The sequence below is a fragment of the Carya illinoinensis genome, chromosome 1 (genome assembly GCF_018687715.1).
Source record: "Carya illinoinensis cultivar Pawnee chromosome 1, C.illinoinensisPawnee_v1, whole genome shotgun sequence".
In the NCBI taxonomy this organism is placed as follows: Eukaryota; Viridiplantae; Streptophyta; class Magnoliopsida; order Fagales; family Juglandaceae; genus Carya; species Carya illinoinensis.
In genome coordinates, this window is record NC_056752.1 from 44,186,552 (window position 1) to 44,211,166 (window position 24,615).

At 36.0% G+C, this 24,615-nt stretch overlaps 1 protein-coding gene across 3 annotated transcripts; it reads right to left on the minus strand.

Moving 5' to 3' along the window:
• Nucleotides 1–2,353: 2,353 nt before the first annotated feature.
• On the minus strand, nucleotides 2,354–14,180 carry LOC122276597 (tuberculostearic acid methyltransferase UfaA1-like). Of its 3 annotated transcripts, XM_043086444.1 has the most exons (14): nucleotides 13,916–14,180; nucleotides 11,833–11,935; nucleotides 11,604–11,699; nucleotides 5,990–6,045; nucleotides 5,742–5,865; nucleotides 5,539–5,601; nucleotides 5,369–5,428; nucleotides 5,111–5,272; nucleotides 4,384–4,457; nucleotides 4,198–4,291; nucleotides 3,739–3,875; nucleotides 3,579–3,659; nucleotides 3,253–3,358; nucleotides 2,355–2,772 (listed from the first exon to the last, which is right to left on the minus strand). In XM_043086444.1, exons 1-14 carry the CDS (start codon nucleotides 14,059–14,061, stop codon nucleotides 2,647–2,649), a joined length of 1,428 nt encoding a protein of 475 aa, XP_042942378.1. In that variant the 5' UTR covers nucleotides 14,062–14,180; the 3' UTR covers nucleotides 2,355–2,646. The 3 variants fall into 3 exon arrangements, with proteins under 3 accessions (XP_042942385.1, XP_042942378.1, XP_042942393.1); XM_043086451.1 differs by lacking the exon at nucleotides 11,604–11,699 and having other exon boundaries at nucleotides 2,354–2,772; XM_043086459.1 differs by lacking the exons at nucleotides 4,198–4,291; nucleotides 4,384–4,457 and having other exon boundaries at nucleotides 2,356–2,772.
• Nucleotides 14,181–24,615: the final 10,435 nt, after the last annotated feature.

A 24,615-nucleotide genomic window follows, 5' to 3' on the forward strand; every position in this document is an offset into this window, starting at 1 on the left:
CAGAAAGTAAAACCCGGTTCTTATTTTGGCCTTTTTCCACACGCTGGGATGTGGCTCTTTGTTGTTGGTATTGGCTTTAGCTTAATATATCCTTTTTACAATTGGGTTTTGGGTGTTTCTTGTAGCCCCCCAAGTGTCTGTTTTGTTCCACGGTTTTCTTCTGCCATACGTGAGGGTCTTTTGTATAAACTTGGGGCGGGGTCACTCTTGGACATGTGGCCCATCCTCTCTCTTTTTTTTTTTTTTTTTTTTTTTTTTTTTTTTTTTTTTAAAGTGACTATCACTAAAATTATATATTTTTAAAATTTTTTCTTAATGGCTAAGGATGTTAAATAAATATTTAAAAGAAAATGATAAAAAAATAAATACACTACAAGTGGTAAAATAATGGTAAAAGAGTGGTAAGTGTATCATTACCCTAATCAAAATAGGTCAAAAATTTAGACCCCCACAAGGTTTGTCCATGATCGCTCTGGCTTAAACCAATAGCCCAAGCCTCTTTTCCGAATGATCAAACTGGACCATGCTGAAAACATAACCAATTAAGATCCACAAGTAGAAAAGCCCAACAAATTCACTAGATGTTCTCATGCTGAGAAACATCATTCTATAAAATAAAATAAAAATATATTTTTTAATTAAAAGTCTTAAACTAAAAATCACGCATAGCATGATTTTATGACTAGTGCATGTATTCAATATTGATGACCTACATGCTTTATATATAGCAAAGTTCATCACACACACACACACAAACTCACACATATATATATATATATATATATATTACTTGAAAGCCAGCATCTTTCACTTTCTTTTCTACAAATTCCAGCTGCGCTTCAAAGCAAGAAAATGCCCGTAAGAATTTGAGATGATCCAACAGAGCAAAAGGCTCATCTTTTCAATCAAAATAGAGATTTTTCTCAGCTGTGCAACTTTCTAGTCTTCATCTTCATTCTAAGCCATATTGTAATACGTATGAATAAGTTAAAGCTAAAGCTTAGATGAAAGATGACAATAAGTTGATGCATTTTTTAGTAGTAAATCATCAGAAGGTTCAAAACCTGACCTCAAATACAACAGATGAGTACATCATTGTTTCATCCAAGAACAGAGCAAATAGTTTGTTACTCTAGAAACATACCAAAATACGAATTATAAGCTTCTAATTGTTATATACAAAACCAGTAATCAGGTGTAATTTGAGTTTGAGTACTAATATCACTCTAAACAAAGTCTCAAAAAATTTAAGATGTTTATGGTAAGGTATCAGGGTTACAATTTCAGGCGTATTTTGCAATTGATCCAATAAGGTGTCCTAATTGGTAAATTGTGAACTCCACGCTAGAATCATTGCATGAATTTGAATGGAAGTTTCCGAATTGAGTCATTCGTTATGAACCTTGTCAGATAATTTTTGACTAACACTAATATCAATCAAACCCAGATCTAAAATTAAGTCCTACACTATGCGCGCAGGCATTATATTATATAGTAAACATGCACATGACAGATTAATTTCAAACTTCTCACGATTCAATCTATGTGCACATGATGACAAACATGTTCACAAAAATAAGTGTTGAAACCATACTTTTATTGACTATGAGTACAATTAGCTTGCCATTAATGGTCCTTTTAGATTTACCCAAATACATCAAATAAAAAAGATGGAATTTTTTGGAGGTCATAATCTTATACCAAGTCGTAATGACGAGAGATGTTCCTGCGAGCGTCTGTTAGAATGTTTTGCCTTGAAAAATGCTTGAAAAAGTTTATTGCAGATGCTATACCGCCTGTGAATAGCAATGGCGTCCACCATCCCCTAAAGTTCTACTAGTTGCGATATATATACCTTGTCTTCTTGATATATAAGTCCTAAAATACTCTGAAACACCATATTTCTTGTTTGGTTAACTTTTTTTAGATGTGTGGATTAATTGTTTCTTATATTTTTTTAATATTTCTTATAAAGAAAAATGCTAGTATGTACGAGAGGACTGACTGATAGAGCATTTGCATGTTTTTTTTTTCTAATATTTGAAAAAAAAAACACACACACACATAAACACACTATCGGTCCATGATCCTCTTGGGCACAGTAGTACCACCCTTTTATAAATGATGTGCTAATAGTTAATTCATTAGTGGAGCTTTCATTACAAGCCATAACAGAGTCATGACACTTGCTATTGAATTGATCATACCTTAATCCGATTGAGTAAAAGCAGAAGAAAGACGAAAATAGACGCTAATAATTAATTTTACACTACTAGACATGAGTGGTGAAAAAACAAAGTAGTAGTAGTAGAAGGAGAAGAAGAAGAAGAGACGTACGCGTTTAGATCAAATATTTATTCAGTAGATCGAAGAAAAGATGGATTGTTCATGACCATGCACCATTATTAATAATAATTGTATTACAAATGCCAAGCACCGCCTGATCCAGGCTCCAAACTCCAAAAAAAGCAAAGGCCACACATGACCTTTATTCATTATATATTTTCTTCAAAGTAAAATAAAATAAAGTAGGATAATATATATATATATATATATATAAATATCAGTGGATAGTATCATCTGAGTGCATTATTGCCATCTTTGATCTAGTTGGGGAAAGGGATCATCAACTCCTGGCATTAAATTTTAATACGAAGGTTCGGTGGTTTCTCCATCAGAAACGGGAATATCATGATCATGATCAACTTCCGAAGGCACCCTTTGATATGGATTGCCGAATGCAGCAACATTGCCAGGACGTGCGAATACAATCTACATTAATTAATTGTAAATATAAGCCAAATTAATAATAGAAATTAGCATCGAGTGTAAATTAATAATGATCGCATTGAATATTCCTACCAATTATTAACGTTTCTGGAGAAACGTACCTAGCCTGCACATGTCTAATAAAGAATTTCCCTAATAGGCTAATAGCAGATAGTCTGTTTCACTACCTGGACAGTTTTTGGTAATGCATCCTTTTCCTGTTAATTTGTGTTTCATTTCGGTCATTTTTATCTACTTCTTATATATTTTATTGAGCACATTATCAAAACACAAAAAATGAAGAGTATATTTTAGATAAAGAATATTTCTCATCTTAAATTTAAGTCATATACATTTATATATCAACAAATATGATTAGAAATTGCGAAATTTAAAATGACGAATAATATTTTTAGAAGCAAGCACCCTCATTTCGCGCCCCCGACACATTTATTTTACATAAAACGTAACATTAATTATTACCTGATAGTCTCTGAGTGTACGCGACTTAAAAGCAGCTGCACAATATTCAAAGTAATATTCCCATGTCCTTATAAATTTTTCATCAAAGCCAAGAGCTACGATTTTGCTGCAAATTAAAGGAATTAACATTAGCTTGTCAGCATCAAAATACAACAATGTCTTGTTAATTAGCTTAATTCTTATCATTTTCAGTTTTATAATCAACGTAAAAGAAACATTATTTTCCCCATAATATTTTCAGTCAGAATAACAATATCAAGTCGTAATTTCTTTTCTTCGAAGTATGACATTAACAATATTACATGATTATTTTCTAGCGTAAGTACCTTTGGTTCTCCATAAAGTTTTTTCTCCAACATCCTAGTGTTTTGCAGTAATGATTCCCTATGTTCTCCAGGTGCTCCACACTGCAATTTCAGAATTAATTTCTATTCGTTTTTTAAGAGAAAGAGAAATATTAAAATAACAGGCAATAAAATTATATACCAGAGTTCAGATGCAGAAGTCATGGCTGATGTTACCCTATTTAATGAGGGTAGGCATACGCCGGGAAATATATATTCCCTCATAAAACCTGATTGTAGCCTGATCTCGTCATAACGTTGATCTGGCAAGGATATGAACTAAGAACAGATAAACGGGTTTAATGATTAGCATTGTGTTAAAAAATACAGAGATGTTTTTAAGTCAGATTTCACAAAAGTGAAATTAAAAACTGACATGATTTGAGATATGTTACGTTAAATTATATTGTAAATATATATAATTTACTGGAAGAACTTAATTTATTTAAAAGAGTTACAAATAACAAAACATTTTGCAACCATTATTTAAAAGAGTTACAAATAACAAAACATTTTGCAACCATGACACTAATATCAAACCGAAAGTAGGAGACGCCACCAGTACTGCACCACGGCCTTGGGCTTTTTACCCATTCATTACCTGCAGAACAAGAATACCGTCTTCGGCCAGTAACGATTCACAGCAACCAAAGAACTCTTCCATAAATTCATGGCCAACATGTTCTATCATCTCGCTGACAATTAAATGGATCAAATATATATCATGGTTTTATTGGAATTATCAGTCAAATCGGAGAGCAGTTTTAATTTGGAAAAAAGAACTGACCATGATATGATCCTGTCATATTTGTGGGTATCAGGCACTTGGCGGTAGTCACAAAGAAGAAGTCTAATGTGATCCTGGTAGAAAAGTAACTTAAACTTTTAGGAAAGCAATCATTTCATAAGATAATGTCAGATTCTGCTAGGAAAGAAAAAAATAAAGCAAAAAAGGGAATCAATCACACACACAATATAAGATTTATGTGGTTGGATAATTTACTTATTTTTATAAAGTTGTAAAAAATTTTATTCAGATGATAATTAAAGATACAAGGTTACAGTCGTACAAAAGTTTAGTACAATATATATATATATATATATAACAAACCCTAATTAACAAGTAGGTGGGATTAAGCACCAAAACGGACAAAAAATTTGGATCCCCTCGTGTCTTGTCCTGATTGCTCTGACTTGGGCTAATAGGCCCACGCCTCCACTTTATGCCCCAAGCCTAGTTGAAAGTCTATTAAAAAATTATAATGAATTCTTGTTGAGTAAGATTATCAAATCGGACGTCACAGACACAAACACAACCAATCTTTTCACATAGAAATGTCAAACAAATTCATCAGATGTTCTCATGCTGAGAAACATCATTCCATAAAAAAAAAAAATACTTATATTTAATTAAAAAGCTTGAACTGCATCACGCACAGTTAGCATGAGTCTATGACTACTGTATTCAATATTGATGATCTATATGCGTTTATGGCAAAGTTCATAGAAATTACTTGAAGGCCAGCATCTTTCACTTTCTTTTTTGCAAATTCTAGCTGCGCTTCAGAAAGAGTAATGCCAGTGTATTTGCATCCCGTTCGTTTGACAACTTCAATAGCAAAGCTTCCCCAACCACAACCAATTTCAAGAATTTCATGCTTCGTATCAATTCTTGCCTTGTTATTTGAAAGTAGATACAAATTAGAATTGCTGAGAGCGAGAAAAACCTTTTCAATTAAAATAGAGATGATCCAACAGATCAAAAGACTCACCTTTTCAATCAAAATAGAGATTTTTCTTAGCTGTGCAACTTTCAAGTCTTCATCTTCGTTCTAAGCAATTTTGTAACATGTATAAATTTAAGTTAAGTTGGATGAAAGATGACATGACGAGAAGTTGATGCAGTTTTAGCAATAAATCATCAGAAGGTTCAGAACTTGACCTTAAATACGGCAGACGAGTATTGCATTGTTTCATCCAAGAACAGAGCAAATAGTTCATTACTCTATAAATGTACAAAAATATGAATTATAAGCTTCTGTTTGTTATATACAAAACCAGTAATTAGGTGTAATTTCAGTACTATCACTCTTAACATACATCAAATAAAAAAGGTGGAATGTTTTAGAGTTAATAATCTTATACCAAGTCGTAATGACGAGAGATGTTCCTGCGAGCATTTGTAAGAGTGTTTTTCCTTAAATAATGCTTGTAAAAATTTATTGCAGATGATATCCCAGCTGTGAATAGCACTGGCGCCCACCATCCCCTAAAGTCAACAAAAGATGAATGCTCAAATTAACTAGTACTGCAATTGAGGAGATCATGACTAATCGCAATATTACCAACAAAGTTTTGCCAGTTGCTATATATATATATATATTTATATATACCTTGTCTTCTTCAATTTTGTTATGTTGGAATTTACATTGCTACTGGCAATAAGAATCTGCAAAACAAAATCAGCAAGGAAGATGCTGAGGATGTCAAAATACCAGAAAAGATAACTTTTTTTTTTTTTAAAATAAAGGAGGAGGGACCCTCCGTAATATATTCAAAACCTCACGTGTGGCGGAGGAACACCATGATACAAAAAAAAAAAAAACTCCATATATACCAAAAGGAAACCAAGAACAAAAGAACAACCAGATTAACCATCTCGTATATAAGGCAGACCCGCTTTATCCATCTTCAAAAGGCCGCGAAGTCTCCAAGGTAAATCAGAAAAGAGGTTCCAGTACATAGTGCATCCCTCCGAACCCATTCTAGCTAAAAGATCTGCTGGTGTATTTGCTTCCCGGAAGACATGAGTGATATTTACGTTCATACTTTTCAACATATCTGTTAGTTCTTCCCAAAAGTCTTCAACATACCATAACCCACAAAGTGATGTTTTCAGCCATTTTACCACCGTACTAGAGTCCAGTTCTATGTCTAATTGAACAATACCCATACTTTTTGCCAATTTTACTCCATGGTAAACCGCCATGAATTCCGTAAAGGAAACTGTTCCTTGGTCAAGAAAAACCGCAAAGGCTCTAACCAAATTACCTGAGGAATTTCGGATAACTCCTCCACCCCCAGCTTGCCCCGGATTGCCTCAGCTGCTTCCATCAGTATTGAGTTTGTGTCTTCCCTGGTGTGGTCGAAACCATTTGACTATCTGTGGTGTTCTCTTTGTAACCATTTTTGGGGGAACATTTAGCTCATTTAGTATCACCTCATCTCTTCTTTTCAAATTTTTTCCAGCCTTTAATTTCTCACCTATTTTGGTGATCCAAAAGCGAATGCTTCTCCAAACCTGTTCCACCGACTCACCGCTGCCTTCCATACGGGTTTTGCATCTTCTTAGCCACAGTCTCCAAGTAATAATAGTAGGAATAACACCAATGAGGTTGCCCATAGTGGAAGATTTGTTAGCCATGTTAAACCAGCTACCAATTGTGTCCTTCCAAGACCGCCCCTCCCTTACATTCATACCCACCTGTACAACACTTTTCCTCCAAATGCTTTTTGCAAACTCGCCCTCAGCTAATACATGGTTTAGGTCTTCATAAGCTCCATGGTTACAGCAGTTGCACTTTGAAACAATAGGGATGCCAATTCTTCTCAGTCGATCATCTACACTCAGAGCCCCATGCAGCCCCTTCCACATAGTAGTGGCCATAAATTTAGGAAGAGAAGAATGCCAAACCCAGGCAGCCCAAGCATCAGTTGGCATTTTGATCCGAACACACTCCCATGCACTTTTTGTGGAGAATACCCCATCGGGGGAAGGGGTCCATACCAGCACATCCGCACCATTTTTCCTCTTGCCCAAAGCCTTCAGGATTCGTTCTATATGATTAGGACCAACCAGCTGGTTCAGGAGCTCATAATTCCATCCATCCCCTAAGGTGCATTCTTTGATTTTCAGAGATAGGTTTGCCGTACTGCTATAGTCATTGCAAAGAGGGCCTTCCTCCAACCATGTATCACACCAGAAGGATAAATTACCCTCCTTGACTCGCCATCTTGCTCGATTTAGTATTTCGGGAATGCATCTTAAAACCATCCTCCAAAAATTGGTACCTGCTGAGGGGTTAAGTAAAGAAATATGGGAGTTTTTGACATACTTGGATTTGAAAAATCGAGACCAAAGGTTATCTTCCGTAAGTAGCTTCCAGGCTAACTTCATATGTAATGATTTTTTAATATCTTCTAGATTCCTCAAACCAATACCCCCTTCTTTTTCGGGACGACACATCCCCTCCCATGCTCTCCAGTGCTTTTTCGGCTTCCCCTCATGGAGTCCCCAAAAGAAATTACTGCAATACCGATTGAAGGTTTTTATAATCGACTTAGGAACTTTCAGAATAGATAGTAGGTAGACTGGCATACTTGCAAGGACATGTTTTAGAAGGAGAGACCGTGCCCCACTTGACAATAAATTAGCTTGCCATCCGCCAATTCTATCCCTAATCTTCCCCAAAAAATCATCAAAGTGTATAGCCTTTAGCCTTCCAGAGATAATGGGGGCCCCCAGGTATTTAAACGGCAAAGAGCATTCAGAAAAACCAGTCCAGCGAAGCAATCTCTGACGTCTAGCATGTGGGATATGCTTAGAGAAAATAATCGAGGATTTTTCCTGACTTACCTTTTGGCCCGACCATTTTCCATACACCTCTAAGGCCTCCGAGATGTTTTTTAAAGAAGAAGTATTTCCATTGGCGAATATGACTATATCGTCTGCATATAACAGATGGGTGACAAGAGGGGCATTTCTATGATGATGATAAGGTCTTATCAAGCCTTGCTGAAATCTACCTTTCAACAATCTCGAAAAGATGTCCTCCACCACTATGAAAAGATATGGGGAGATGGGGTCGCCTTGACGAAGCCCTCGTTCACCTTTGAAAAAACCCTTGGACACCCCATTCATAGTCACGGAAAACCAAGGAGAAGACACGTAGCTTTTGATCAGATCACAAACCTCTACAGAACAACCAAAGGCACCTAGCACATGAATTAGAAAACCCCATTCAATGCTATCGTAGGCCTTCGCCATGTCGATTTTAATGAGGACATTACCACCCCGAGTTGGCTTATGAATACCGTGTGTCATTTCCTGTGTCAGGCTTATATTATCAAATATGCTTCTTCCAGGAATAAAAGCGCCTTGCTCCGGTGAAATAATCTGAGGGAGAAGAGGCGAGATACGAGCCACCAGAATCTTTGTACAAATCTTGTAGAAAACTGAGCACAAGCTGATAGGACGGAATTTTTCAAAGCTGTTTGGGTTAGCTATCTTCGGAATAAGCACCAGAGATGTAGCTGCAAAGAATCTGGGTAGAGGATTGCCTCGAAAGAAATCATGCACGGCCTCCACTACTTCCACGGATATAAGTTCCCAACAGGATTTATAAAAGCTGGATCCGAAACCGTCCGGCCCCGGACTACTATCTGATGGAATAGAGTACACTGCATCTTTCACCTCTAGTATCGACGGAAGTTCCATGATCTTCTTATTCTCCCACTCAGTAATCACTGGTTCAACTATGTTTGATAAATTCGGGAGGTAGCAGGTATGATTGGTGCTCAAAAACTCCTTAAAATACTGCACTGCCCCCTCATGGACCTCCTCCGGATTCTTTAGCCAACGGCCATCACTCAGCCTCATTTCCTTCACCACCTTGCCATTTCTTACATTCATAGCCCGAAAGAAGGATGCATTCGCCTCACCTGATTTTAACCAACTTTGCTTTGCTTTTTGAGCCAGACGAGTCTCCTCTCTTTGAATCCACGTATCCAGTTCTAATTTAGAGACCATTAAGTCCAGATCAGTCTCCTCATTAAACTCTTCTTGCAAACTTTTTTCCAGAGCCTCCACCCGATCCTCCAAGGCCTTTATGTTCTCTGTAGTCAGACCGAAAACATTTTTATTCCAAGTTCTTAAGGCATATTTCAGAGTTTTTAATTTTCTGGCCAGCCGATTCATCCCTACTCCACCACTCTCCACCATCCAAGTCTGATTCACAAGCTCCCTGAAATTTGCATGAGACTCCCACATCTTCTGATATTTGAAACCGGTAAAGCCATATTTCGAGTTATCATTTTTCCACCATGCAATCATAGGGGAGTGATCAGATGATAGTCTAGGAAGATAACTCATGGAGGCATCTGACCACCTTAGTAGAAAGGGGGCGTTTATTAACACTCTGTCTAATCTCGCCCAACTTCTTGACAGACCATGTTGACCATTACACCATGATAGCATGTTTCCAGTATGGTTCATTTCCACTAGGCTAGAATTCTCTATAAAGGAGTTAAAATCAGCCATTGCCCCTGCATGACGAGGACGACCTCCTTTACGTTCCTCATCCTTTCGAATAATGTTAAAATCTCCAACCACCATCCAAGGGTCTATACCTGGATTTATGCTGCGAAGAGTTTCCCACAAGGTTCTTCTCTGTAAATATTGGCATTTCGCATAAATAAAAGACATTATGCAATAGTCATTACTTGCCTCTGCTCTAATAGTCAGCGATTGGGAGCATGTCTTCAATACATCTATTTTTACACCTTCAGCCCAGAAAATCCAGATCTTTCCCCCATTTGCTTCGTTCGACACACTACCCATCATTTTCATATTCATTTGTAACCGGCACATATGACTATCATTAGCAAACGGTTCAGCTACCACCACAATTCCTGGTTTATACCTTCTCACTAACTTTCCAAGTCTTTTCCTGGAGGTCCCAAGACCCCTAATATTCCAGTAGAAAATTGGTTTAATCATAGATTCAATTTTGAAGGCTTGCTTTTAGCCCTCTTAGAACTCCTTAGTTTAACACTCCCACTGCCTTCATGTTGATACTCCCCTTCTTCCATGTCCGATAGAGATTCTGGCCTCTTTTGCAAGTGTTCCATCTTATTAATCGTTTCACCATCCGAGGCACCAGCTTGTTCCCTAAGCTCTTCCACATTTACTTTTTCTTTCTCACAGCAGTTTCCATCATGTAGTACCTCCACTTGACCAGTAGCCTCTTCCTGGAATAGCGTTTCCATCACCATCTCAGGACTTGTACTCACCACATCTATATTTTCCTCTTGTGCCCGATCTTCAGAAACCATAGGTTCATTTGTTCCTACCTCCTGAGACTTACCTCCAAGTTCCTCAACACCCATTATCGGGTCTTGGTTTCCCATCACAGGGGTTTCATTTTGTATTTGGACCTCAATCCTGGCCTCATTGCCGTCCCTACTGCCCCCCTCATTTTCCCTAGTTTCTATCGGAACTCCCTCCAATCTCAGAACTTCTCCCGTTTCTTTGACACCTTCAGTTATCGATAAGTTTTGACCCAAAATCTTCTTACTTTGACCGTCTTTCAGCTTCTTACTATCACTCTTTTTACAAGTTTTGGAATTATGCCCCTGCAAATGACATTTTTTACAAAAAGCAGGCAAATTTTCGTAGCTTACCTCCTGGTAGCGACTAGAGGGCAGCCGGTGATCACCAATCCAGAAACCTGGGATAGGAGATTGAGCAGCGTCCATCTCCACACACACCCTGGCACCATCAGTGCGTGTGGCACATCTCGTGCTGTTGTCCCTTCTCAGAAATCGACCAATCGGCATCAGCAAATTACGAAGGAAGCATTCATGGTACAGGTTTGGAGGCAGCCCTGGAAGGAACACCCAAACAGGGACCATGGACGGTTCGTGCTCTTCTGTAAAATCAGTGCTCCAGTTGAAGATACGATAAGGGGACCCCTCAACATCACAGACTTCACGGGAAAAGGCTTTAAGATAATCAGGTTCAGAGGAGAATCTCACGAAAACATTTCGTGGTCTTCTCATGCTAGATACTACCGGCTGCTTTTCCAGACCCCAACGACCTTTGATGAAGGACCGTATCGCATCTAGCGATGGTCTTTGGCGCAGGAATTTCATCACTAAGGAAAACTGAAAAGGCTGAGCTGATCGATCGATGATACTTGGACTCAAGAATCAGATCGATGATCATACCATAGTAAGGTTTAGAATGCCATCTTTCTTATCTGTGAAAGAAAAATCACCATCAATATATGCATCTGCTAGGCCTAAATCAGCTCTTGTCATGACCTGCTCATAACAGTCAACTGCTCATCACTACACCAGTATTGCTGGTGAGAAGAATTGCATTAAGAGAGAAAATGATTTGAACTTTTGAATGCCAATATTCTGCCTGGAGCATCCTATTTATACGAGTACATACCTTCCAGTAAAACTGGTGACTATGAACTCTAAGAACAGCTTTCAAAGGACATATGCTCCTGTCGCCTTCGAAGGTGAATCTCGTACCCCCTTCCTCTAACAATCTACAATATTACCACAAGTAACAATACATTAATTATCGTTACAGCGGCCGTTGAAGTCTCTACTAATTAATTAATTGATTAATGAGTATACTTTCTTCCTAATATATCAAAAATTTGTTTTTTCTATTTTAACTATTGACTTTTAAAGTATCTATTTATTTTTGTCTCCATATCATTCAAATATTAATTTTTAAATATTTTATTAATTTCAAATATTTTTCCAACTATCAAGAATTTGTAATATTCTCGTATCTTAATTATCATATTTACAATATCTTCACATATACAATATAATATCATTTCGTCCTATATACACCAAATAAATAAATATATCGATAAGAAAAAACTTAAAAATAAAATCAAAAGATGAAAAACATGTGACTATATTACAAGAGAAAAACTAGAAATATTAGATGCATGGAAGATGATTTCATTCCTAGTTATGCATCTAGCTAAATATTAAAGTCCATTGTATCTTGCAAGCGTTAAGAGGAAGACAGGATAAAAAGAGAAATGAATAAAAAAAAATTTACATGGATTATTAACAGTGCCAACTAATTAAATGTAGCGGGATCACTCTAGTAAAATGAAAAATGAAGATAAAATACATGATTCATTGGAGCTCTTTTTTAGACAAATAATTGGTTAAATATTTTGGATATACATGTAAAATGCATGATGCTCTTAGATGGTGGAATTACTAAAAGGATTTCGGTGGTCCTGTATCCGAATTCTAAACTTTAGGATTAAAATTTATATGCTATATAAAATCATGTTATATTAAAATTAATAAGATTAATTTTATGTTATATAAAATATTATAATTATTTTATTTTATAAGATTAATAGACATAAATAATAAGATTAGAATTTTATATTATATTAAGGAAAAAACGACTTTGCCCTCTACATTGAACGCTCCTTTTGACTCCTTTGTAAAAAAAAAAAAAATTTATGATTAAGTAATTTTAAATGTATTTGTGTATTTTTTTATTTTTTAAAAATATTTAAATATATTAAAAAATATAAAAATGAAAAACAAAAAAAAATCTAAAACTAACTAACGTTAAGTTTGAGCGGTGCTACTCAAGCAGTAGAGTAGTACTGCTTTTATATTAATTAGTAATTTAGCATATATTATATATAATATAATATAAAAAAAATTAAAATCTATATATACTTATCCGGTTTGGTTCAAACCGAATTTCAAATTATAAAATCTGGTACCAAATTGGACCGAACTAAGTACAAACCAACTTGCCAGTTCGGTCCAGTTTCATCGGTTGAGTCCGTTTTCTAATTTTTTTTTTTTTTCCTTTTATCCCCAAGTCCGAAATTTGGATCGGGGCGGTTTTTCCTGACCGATCGGGCAAAAAATATTACGCCCCTAGCGAATTACTTAATATGCTTTTCATTTCCATAATTTTAAGCATTCGGTTAATCCAGGTTCGCCCCACTCCTGCACCAGTTAACCGAGACCAAGAATTCACGCCTTTTAAGACGAACAAGAAGAAGGTAAGAGCAAGCAACAGGATTCGGAGAAACATTTTTCTTTATTTTCTTGGAAGAAGCTTGTTAATTCGTACATGTTTCAGGAGAGAGAAGGCCGAGTTATGAAAGGATTGCATAGGCTGAGAGCGCGGGACAAAGGAGAAGAGAGACTTAATTTGTTGATTGTTCTGTCAAGTGTAAATGATGTTTGACGTTAGCTTGATGATGACAGAACTTGAACTCTATTTCCTCCTACGAAGATGTCGAGTGTGTGTATATAACTTTTTGATACATGGCGTACAAACATCTATATACAGCATGGAGGTGAACGATCCCGGTCTTGTCTGAGTTTCAGACGTACGTTAGAGAAGAAGATACATGTCGCCCTGCATTAACTAATAAAGAAGGAAGCAACAATCTGCGCGCGGAATCATAGGAAAAAGGTGGATGTCTTTATAGGAGGGAGGAAATTAAGATCAGTAGACTCACAGTAAACATCCGCAGGAGATGTATGTTTGAAGGAACCTCGTAACAAAGAGGCGCGCCACAGCTTCTATCATAGAAGGCACCATGCCTTTTGGGTTGGTTAGCAGGGCACCAGTACTTTCATCGGCCAAACTATGTGCAGCAGCCATGCCAGCCCTCCAAGATGTCTACCCACTTTTTCTTTTTCCTGGGTAAATGAAAGTGATATCACTGATATGGGTTGGGATTAAATGGGAAGCAAACGAAGGTTTATATAGATAATATCCGGTTCATGTGCAACCAAATAAGCAATGGAAAAAATATTAGCCTCATTAAATACTCGTAATCTGGATGGAAGGGGAATTGAGTGATATGAAATTAGGGGCCTCTTTCATTTTCATAAAACTTTTTATCTTATCTCATCTAATCATTAATACTTTTTTAAATTTTTACAAAAAAAAAAAATAATAATAATTTAACTTTTTCAAATTTTAAAATAAAAATAATATTAAAAAATAATATTCTAATAATATTTTATTTATCTTTTAATTTTTATCTCCCCATCTTATTTTTTAAAACAAACAGTAAAGCTATTAATTGACACAATTATTATGCTTGGTAAACTAAACTCACCGGAAGCCCCCAGACAGAGGCCCTATTTTTTTATTTTTTTATTTTTTCTTCTACATGTACATTGAACGTGTTTAGGTAAACGTTGTAAAATTATCTTAGAAAGTGGCATTTTATGTGAATACAAAAATATTATAAGGAGAATAAGAAAAATTCCAAAGCACACACTACATTTTTTTTTATTTTTTATTTTATTTTTTTTACTAAATATTTAGTATATGAATAATGAGTAGAAGCTGAATTCAATTAATTTAAGAAAAATAAATCAAAACATTAAAAAATTAAAAAACTTATAAATAAAAAAGCTCAAAAAATAATAAATGACCCACTCAGAGACATCCCCACGGATCCAAGGTTTTTCTTTTCCTTTTTTTATTAAAAATAAAATGAAAAAGAAAAATCTAACCGATATAAATGCTCGAAGAACGAGCTGGGTGGATACTTTCACCCCTCGATCTAAGACTGTTCATCCGGGTTCCGATCCGAAAATCCGGGTATATCCAAACCGGAACCCGGATTTGAAACTTGGGCCGGAACCCGGACCGGGTTATCCCGGATCAGATATGGGCCGGAACCCGGATGAATCCGGATTTTGCAAAACCCGGATTCCGGGTTTCGGATTGAACCCGGTTTTTTTTTTTTTATCCTGAAGCTTTAAAAGCATAATTTTTTTTATATATAATTAAATAATTTTTTAAAAAAAGCTTCAATATAATTCACAATTACACAAAAACCTGTAAACCTGTCTTGTTCTTGAAACTTTACCGCATTACTAAGTAAGTTACATAGGATCTGTTTAAGCTTTCCTCAATCACCCCTAACAAGACATAATTTAGCAATTGAGCCATCACAAGGATCAAGCACAATCTCAACACCTTTCTTTATAGCCATAGGATAGAACATTTCCATTATGTCCTCGAGGAGATGAGCCAAGTTGAATTCTTCTTCTTCAAGTTGCATTTTTCCAGCTTCAATCTTACTTGTATCCAGAACTGAATTCAATAAGCCTAAACCATTTATGTAAATCAAACATCAATTTATCCTTCCCGAATAGTTCCACTTCTGTGGCTAAATAACAAGAACTAGTTCTGATAGAAAATCCAAATGGGTTCGTAACAAGGGTTTTAATTGCTTTTAACTGAAACAATGAATAGGTACATTGCAAATTAGGGTACCCAGATCTACCCAAATATCAAAGCAAGAAAAATCCCAAATTTTCACCGAATCACAAAGACTTAACTCCACTTCTCTCTCTCTCTCTCTGCCTCTCTTTTCTCTTCTCCAAGCAAACCCACTCCCCACTTCACTGCTGCAAAGCTAAAATACCAGACCCAGAAACAGAGATAAAGTGTGCATTTTATCAGCAAGATTTGGAACGTTTTGGCAAAAGAAAATGATAAAGTAAGGCCAAAAATAGAGAAAGGTGAAGAGAAACTTACAGCCTTCCTCCCAAATGTATCAGTTAGCCTTCCATTTACTAATGCACTTATCACTCCAACAAGAGACATCATCAAACCAAAAACAGAATATGGAGACTGGTTTTGCATGAGAGAGGTCTGAGCAGAGAGGTCTGTGGCAAAGAGTACTGGTTTCGTGTGAGAGAGGTCTAAGCAGAGAGAATTGGTTTCGCGTGAGAGAGAGAGAGAGAGAGAGAGAGAGAGAGAGAGAGGACGACGACGTAACCTAGATGATGAACCAGTAAAACGCAATATATATAAATCCGGGTACCGGATTTTAAATCCGAAACCCGGATTTCAAAACCGGATCCGGACCGTATAGGTCCGGATTATGTAATCCGGGTTTCGGCCCGGAACAATTCCGGGCCGGAACCCATAACCGGAATCCGGAGAAACGGGCCGGGCCGGATAAAATCCGGCCCGGTTGAACAAGCCTACCTCGATCCGTACCCAAGAAGGAAATTAAAAAAAATAAAAAAGAAGAAGAAGAAAGAATAGGGCTGAAATTAATCTTTTTCTAAGGTGCTCCCATTGAAATATTACGTACGTGATATACACCCATGATATATAATATAATTATGTTATATAGAGTCATTTTTATATATATTTTATTGATATGATTGGTCAAATTAATTATTTTATATTAAAAAAATAATACAACTAATCAAATTATTGAAATGAGTAAGGAATACATAAAGGTGACAATACATAGATTTAATTTTGTATATTATATACTATTTTATCATAGCTAACTAATATAATGTATATTATGAGCATGAGTAATTAAAAAATTATTTTATTTTATAATTATGCAACTTGCTTGAATTTTCGTGTGTTTAGTTATATATATATATATTATATATCTTTCTATAATAATAAACATCTATGCTTTTGTTACAGTAGTGAACAGTATAATCACATTCCGTTTCCGTGTTTCATGTTTTCTTTTCACTTTTTTCTTCAATTTTTGTATATTGTTCGTGCAAAAGTTTTTAAATTGCGATTATAATACAAATATTTTTCTGATTGTGCAGTCTAAATTTGTATTTTTTTACTTGAATGATGGATTGTGTCAGTGATGTATTTTATGTGATTTCCGCCGGTTGCATTGGTACTAAATCTGCTATTATGTCTCCTCTGTCAGGGGTCAGATTAGCGTATGCGCACTGAAATTACTCTTTCCTTTGGTTGCTCAATACATGCGTATAGATAATTATAATTTGTCAGATATCATAAAAAAAATATTAAAACTCTATTATATATATAAGTGGGAATCCGTTCTGCTACAGTGTTTTCATTTAATTTTTCTTTCCAATTTTACCCTTAGTTATATTTAAAAATTGCAAGCTGTTTGCTTTTATTTCTATTTTGCAGACAAATAATTTAGTCTTTTTACCTTCTTGACCGACAAATGTTTTCCTCTATTTTCACTCCACTCCACTCCACTCTACTCCTCTATTTTCACCTTCCAGAAAAATCTCTCCCTCCCGAGTTCTCTCTCCGCCTCACCTTGCTTCGGTTGCCGCCGTCAGCAGTCGCGAAGCAAGCCAGACAATGGCCATCCTCCAAGCAGCAACAGCTCTCTCACGATCTCTCCTATGTTTCCCTCTCGCAGCCACGATGCAATCATAGTAAGGAAGGCCCTTCTCTCTCTGTCTCTATTTCTACATTTCTCCAACCTCTCAACCGCTCCCCACGCCACCAGCATCAAGTCTAGCTCCGCCGCTGCCAAATACGGGGAGGGATCTTCTTTGGTTGCCCAAATAATTTGCGGTGGTTAAGAAAAAAAAAATTGGGATTTGATTGGATCTTGTTTGGTTGCCCAAATAATTTGGGGCAGTTAAAGAAAAAAAAAAGGGATTTGATTCTTTTATTTCTTTTGTAGTCCTATCTGTTATGCGGAAGTAAACAACTGAGTTGAATGTCTAAAAAGATTGATTAATGTCTAAGTAAGCAACGGACGCCAGCCCCGTTGCAGTTCGCACAGATATGCCACTGTGAGCCTCACCACCAAAGCAACCCCAACACTGAGAACCACCTCCAGCAGCCACTGATTTCAGCTCAACCACCCCTAAAGAAAAAAATTTGGTTTTTTCCCCACTCTCTTGTTGCTTTTGAAGAAAAGGGTAATTTTCTGATTTTTTTTTTTTTTTTTTTTTTTGTGCATGTGTATTTATTTATTTATTTATTTTTTGCATGTTTGTTTTCTGAAAAAAAAAATGTATGCATTTCATTTTTTTTGGTTTACAAGTCATTGAGTTATTGTCTTTTTATTTTTTTCTTTAATTGATCATGCTTTGTGTTTTTTGCAGGAATTTTGGACTGTGGACTAGTTTTTTTGGTTTTTTCTGTTCATTTTTACAGTTTATGAAAATATTGGTTTTTATGGCTTGCATGATTTCTTATTACTGTTATGATTATGATTTTTATTGTTCTTTGATAATCAGTACACTTTAATTCCTAACTTTTAATGCATATGGGACAAAAAAAGTTTATATATAATGCTTCCTGTTATATGAAGCTTTTCGTTCTGTTTCTTCAATTTTATTTTTTTTATTAAGGGTGCTTATATCAAATATTTTGTGGTTGGAGGGGTTGATTGCTAAAGTTGATAGTTTGGGGGTGATTGCAATTTGAGTAGTAGTTCGAAAGGGGGGCTTGTGCATTTTTCACCTTATTTTATTAATGTGATTTTTTTGGAATTATGTTTTGTTGGACAAATTTACAAGAGAGCCAACATTGCATATTCTGCCCTGTGAACTAGGTTAGGGGAGCAGAACTTTCTCTTAAAGAACAGGTGACTCTTTTGGATATCCAGTCTCAGATATTTCTGTCCCTTAACAACAAAGTGTAGATTATTTTTTTAATATGAAGTGAAATTAGCTATAATACACTGATGTTTGAGACTAAAGTACTTTATGATTTCTATTTTTGATTGTCAAGAGAATATCTTCAATTTAATAGGTAAGTTCTTTTGTTTCCACTATGTTAGGCCTTACTTAATGGACCTCAAAAGCACAAATACGACTCATATATATTAATGTAAGTTTATCATATTGACATCTCTTTTACATTTTTCTTAATAATTTGTTCAGTTGCATAAATAGCGTCAACAAAAATGAAATTCACTTGTCATTTGTAGCCATTCTGCAACATGTTCTATGATGTTTGCAGGATGGTGCCATCGAGCCTTAATGTCATTACGAACTTTTGAAAGAGACGCCATCGATTTGGTAATAGTAGGTAGGCCACTCATTAATATCTAACTTATGCTATCAAATGTTTGGATCAGATTATAGTATTTTAGTCCATTTTATAATGAATTTGCCTTTGAGTCGGACTATTGTATTTTATGTTAATAGCAGTTTATGGTGTCTTTTTTTAGGGATTGGATATTTGTAAAAAACAAGCAATTCAAATTTATGGCCATAGGTGTGCATTTGGGTTTTTGCAACTGTTACATGGGTTAATGTATTGACGGAAAATTCCTAAATATAAGAAAGATTAAAAAAATAGAAGGGACATTTTTGTGGACTTCTGACGTTGTTGGAGTGGTATCTTATATTAATTGATATGTTATAGTTTTCTAATTATGAAATAAGAAAGAACCCGAGTAGTTCGCTTCTGTGTGCATGTTTAGCTACATAGTGGAGATAGAACCTTAGTAGTTCACTTCAGCATGAATGTTTCAAAAAAAAAAAAAAAATCCAATATTTTGTCTCAATTATTTTCTGGGTGATTATTTTCAAACTCCACTTTTACTCATGGATACTATATGTTAGAGTTTCTAAGAGGCTTGGACTTGCACTCATTATTCTGTCTTGCACTCATTATTCGCCCTCATTCTTCACAAAATAATGAGTGCATTCCAAATGAATCACTTTTTTAATCTGGAAAATGACTATAGCACGCCCAAATGTCTCCACCGTTGTTGTCTTTAATGTATGTACTTGGGAATCTTTTATGGATGGCTAACAACTAGATTTTGACATGTATCAGTCCTGAATTCCATTGGAAATAATATCAACCTCCATTTCCCTGGGCAATGCTGCCCATTATTTCAAAATAAATAAAAATAGTTAAGTTTATTGGACATATTAAACTTTGTAAGGACAAAAAGAACTTCCCGGACATAGTTTTTATTGGTAGGGGTTCTATTGAGTCTTATTGAGAGTTTCCTACCTCATACAGTCAACAATACATTCTTTTGGTGTCCTATTTTTTTAGTTTACCATATATAATTGAAAATTGAATGAGATCTGAAAAAATAGGATTTTGTTAAATAAGTTTTTGATATTCAGTAACTTCTGTTAAAAAATAATTGCAGAAATCCGACATTTATCTATGCATCCGCCTAGGACTTAGATCTGAAGTTCTTTTGTTTAACACAAGTTTGTGAATTAGAGCTTTAATTTCATAATTTTTTTTTAATCAAGCTTAAATCCATAATTAATTCTCACTATTTGTCTAATTTTTATGATATTAGTTAATTTTATGATGGGTACAATTTTAAATACAGTTTATTCAAACTAACACACACACACACACACACATATATATATATTATGTCTCTCACACCTATCAAAAAAATTGTCTCACTTAATTTTTTTTATTAAAAGTCATTATTTTTATTAAAAATTTTATCTCACCCAACTAGGTAAACGTGTGCAACACGTTGTCCTGACCTAGTATATATATAACTATGTATAACTAGTGATAAAAAAAGTTGACTTTCTAGAAGTTTGATGATAATGGAGTTCACTTATAAGGGCGGCACCAATAATTTCTATAAGCCAGTTGCCAAATTCGGAAGGTTTTCTGGGTTGTCATTTTATGAATGAGTAATGTTACATATAGTTAATTTTATATATTTTTTACGCACTCTATTGATATGATTGACTGGATCAATTTTTTTAATATACAATCAATCATATCAGTGAAATGCACAAAAGAGTATGCAAAAGTGACTGCACATAATTTTTTTTTTTATGAATTGAAAATCATATAGTCACACCCCAATTTTTTTAAATATTAGAGGTGATTCACAATGTTAACTTAAACAATAATTAAAAAAAAAAATTGACATAAAAAAATTCATATATAAATTGAGTTCTAAACATTTATACACCAGCTCAAATTGTTCATTCATGTATAAAAACTTCCAAAAAAATTCTAATCATTCGATTGCTCTCATTCTAACCCTCCACATGTCCTCTAAGCCTCTTTTTTGGCATGCTCCTCTTTAACATTCGTAAAATATAAATTTTTATAGGTAGAAAGTAAGTCCACAGTCCAATAAGTAGGATTGATATTTAAGTTGGGTGTAACATATGAGCCTCATTTATTAAAAAATAAAAATAAACTGATAAGTAAAAATAAATGATAACTGAAATTATGATACTTATTATATAAAATAAAATTCATGTACCATGTAAAGACACTTCTAAAAATTCTTTCTCATAAACTCCTCTTCATTGAGATCTACACATTTTCAATGTCATTCGGTGTACTTATCATTCCTCTTTACTTTTTCGTTTAAGATCTACATTTTCTCAATATCCTCTAGTATTGCAGTTGTCATCCTCATACATTCCTCATTGAATGGGTTTACATATTCTCAAAGTTCTTCAGAATAGTTATCCTTTGTCAAAGCAATAAGCAACACTCATGCATGCAAGACCGATATAGAGAAATCACCATCACACCACACTGTTGCAGCTATTGGAGATTCTCCACACACCACCATACAAGAGCACTCACTACAACCTGTAAGAGCAGCCTCCACAAATAATCATCCTTTGGAGCACATGCATCACTCATGTACTGACTGTACATTCTGTTAGGATAAGAATATTCTTTCATACCTTGAATATAAATGGAGGCACTACCTTAGTGTAATAGTTGGCTTGGAAAATATATACAATACCATTTTCAACATGGTATCAAAGTAGTAAAAAGGACTCACTATCCATCATGTCTGCTCAGTCTTCTTCTTCCTCTACTTCTTCTTCTTCTTCTTCTTCTTCTTCTTCTTCTCCTTATCTCTGAGGACAACCTTTATTTAAATATGTTGATGGCAGCTGCCCACCTCCCCCAGCCAAGCTTCCTAATAACTCACTAAACCCTGATCATGAAATCTGGCTACAACATGATCAATTTGACCTGTCTGTTTTGATTTCTTCACTTTTCGAATCCATCATTGCTCAAGTTATTGGATGCTCCTCTGCTCGTGATGTATGGTTGTCTATGGAATCAATGATGCTTCAGCATCTCAAGCTCGTGTGATTCAGACACAGCTACAACTTGCATCCCTGAAAAGGGTGCAGACTCTATTCAAGCATATTATCAAAGAGCCAAAATCCTTGCCGACACCATGTCTACTGCTGGGCATCCCTTGCCCTCCTACTAGTTTGTTCCTTTTTTTTTAGTTGGTCTTGGACCATATTATGATGCACTGGTCTCATCTGTAATTGTTCAGCTAGATCCCATTTCCACAAAGGAGTTGCTTGGACACCTCCTTGCATGTGAAGCTTGACTGCAACACCACACAACAAATGCAGCTCTCTTTTCCCCACTGGAACCAACTGCAAACTTCTTTGCTCGTGGTTTACCTGGTCATGGTAGTCGTGGCTTCCGTAGACGCAACAATGGAAATCATAACCGTGGAAATCGAACGTCTGCTAATCGAGGTTGTAGTACATCTGGGTACTCAGGTAACAACTCATCTGCCTCTCCTAATCACTTTACTAACAATTGACCTATTTTTCAAGTGTGCAACAGAGTGGGTCACATTGCTCTTATTGGCTTAAATCAGTTCAACCAAGCACACACTGCTCAAGCCCCTCCCTCAGCCAACTACAGCTCATCCACTCCATCCTATAATGGTGCCTGGTATCCTGACACGGCAACTACTAACCATGTTACCAGCAAGTGAGCCAATCTGAATTTATAGGCTGTTGAACATCACGATGATGAACACCTCAAAGTTGGCAATGGCTCCCTAGCACAAATATCTCACACTAGTTCTGCCACCTTCCCTTCTACCTCACCTAAATTTCTTTTATCCAAGTTATTATGTGTTCCATCATTTACCAAAAATCTCATCTTCATTCAACAATTTTGTGCTAACGAAAATGCTTACTTTCAATTCTTTTCCCATGGTTTTTCTGTAAAGGATTGCACAACTGGGACAACTCTACTTCAAGGGACAACTAACAATGGCCACTACACGTTCTCTCTGCCAACTCCACAAGCCCACTCCAGCACCATCTTATCTCTCTCACTTTGGCATTCAAGACTCACTCATCCCTCCTTTAAAGTCATCCAATCTGTTCTTCTTCAACACAGACTTCCGCATGATAAAATCTCCTCAACTTTTTTTGTAATGCTTGTGCCATGGCTAAACACCATCGTGCACCTGCTCTCACTAGAGTTACTAAGTCGTCTTTTCCTTTTGAACTTGTATTCAGTGATCTTTGGGGACCTTCACCCCATATTTCATCGAAAGGTTTTAAGTATTATGTGTCTTTTGTTGATGGCTATTCAAGTTATACTTGGTTGTTCCCTTTGTCCCAAGCACTGTCTGTCTTTGTCAAATTCAAAGCATGCGTTGAGCTACAATTCCATAGTAAAATCAAACAATTTCAAATAGCTTGGGGAGGGCGGTTCAAGTCCTTTGCTGAGCTTCTCTCCACCTTGGGCATTAATCATAGAATTACTTGCCCTCACACTCATACTCAAAACGACATTGTAGAGAGAAAGCACAGACATATTGTTGGTTATGGGTTAGCTCTCCTAGCACATTCCTCTGCTCCTCTTCATCTCTGGCCTTATGCTTTACAACATGCAGTTCACATAATCAATATTCTACCATCTCCTTCTTTAAAACATCGATATCTTTTTTTCCTTTTACACAACACTGAACTAGATGTTTAAAATCTTCGCGTGTTTGGTTTGGCCTGCTGGCCATTAACCACACCTTTTAATCGTCACAAGTTTGACTACAGGTCACTTGAGTGTGTGTACCTTGGTTCAAGTCCAGCTCACAAAGGCTTAATTTGCTACCATATACCTACACACCGTGTTTATGTCTCTAAAGATATCAAGTTCAATGAGCATCATTTTCCTTTTGCTCATTCCACCAAGCCCACTCACATCTCCTCCTCTGCATCATCTCATGTTCCACTCCCCCTCATTGATTCACACATGGGCTCACTAAATTCCTCACAATCTATTCTCGGTCCCATTCCTTCCTCTCGTCCTTCCTTTCCAAGCTCTTCTCCAACTAACTCTCCCATATGCCATGTTCAATAGCCTACATGTTCAATATTGACTCGCTCACAAATTGGTTCAGCTCCCCATGACATTTTACTGATGGCACCATCATCTAGCCCCCATCCCGTGCCCATCTCTCTCCTACTCCTGAAAGCCCCTCATGCTTCTCTGTTGCTCAAAAATTTATAGAATGGGGATATGCACATGAAGAACCAAATGTTATTTCTTGTAAATGGGTTTTCCAAACTAAGTATCTTGCAGATGGTACAATTGAGCGTAGGAAGGCTCATTTGGTAGCTCGCAGTTTTCTACAACAATCAGGGATCGACTATGATGAAACCTACAGCCCTGTCATCAAGGCTA

What these genes read in the sequence shown, in the direction of transcription:
- LOC122276597 (XM_043086444.1), bottom strand. Translation starts at nt 14,061, where the DNA reads ATGGCTGCTGCACATAGTTTGGCCGATGAAAGTACTGGTGCCCTGCTA. An exon ending in TCTCTATTTTGATTGAAAAG is followed by an intron (nt 5,273 to 5,368) that starts GTGAGTCTTTTG and finishes TCAAATAACAAG; the next exon opens with GCAAGAATTGATACGAAGCA. An exon ending in TGAAAGATGCTGGCCTTCAA is followed by an intron (nt 4,458 to 5,110) that starts GTAATTTCTATG and finishes CTTTTCTACCAG; the next exon opens with GATCACATTAGACTTCTTCT.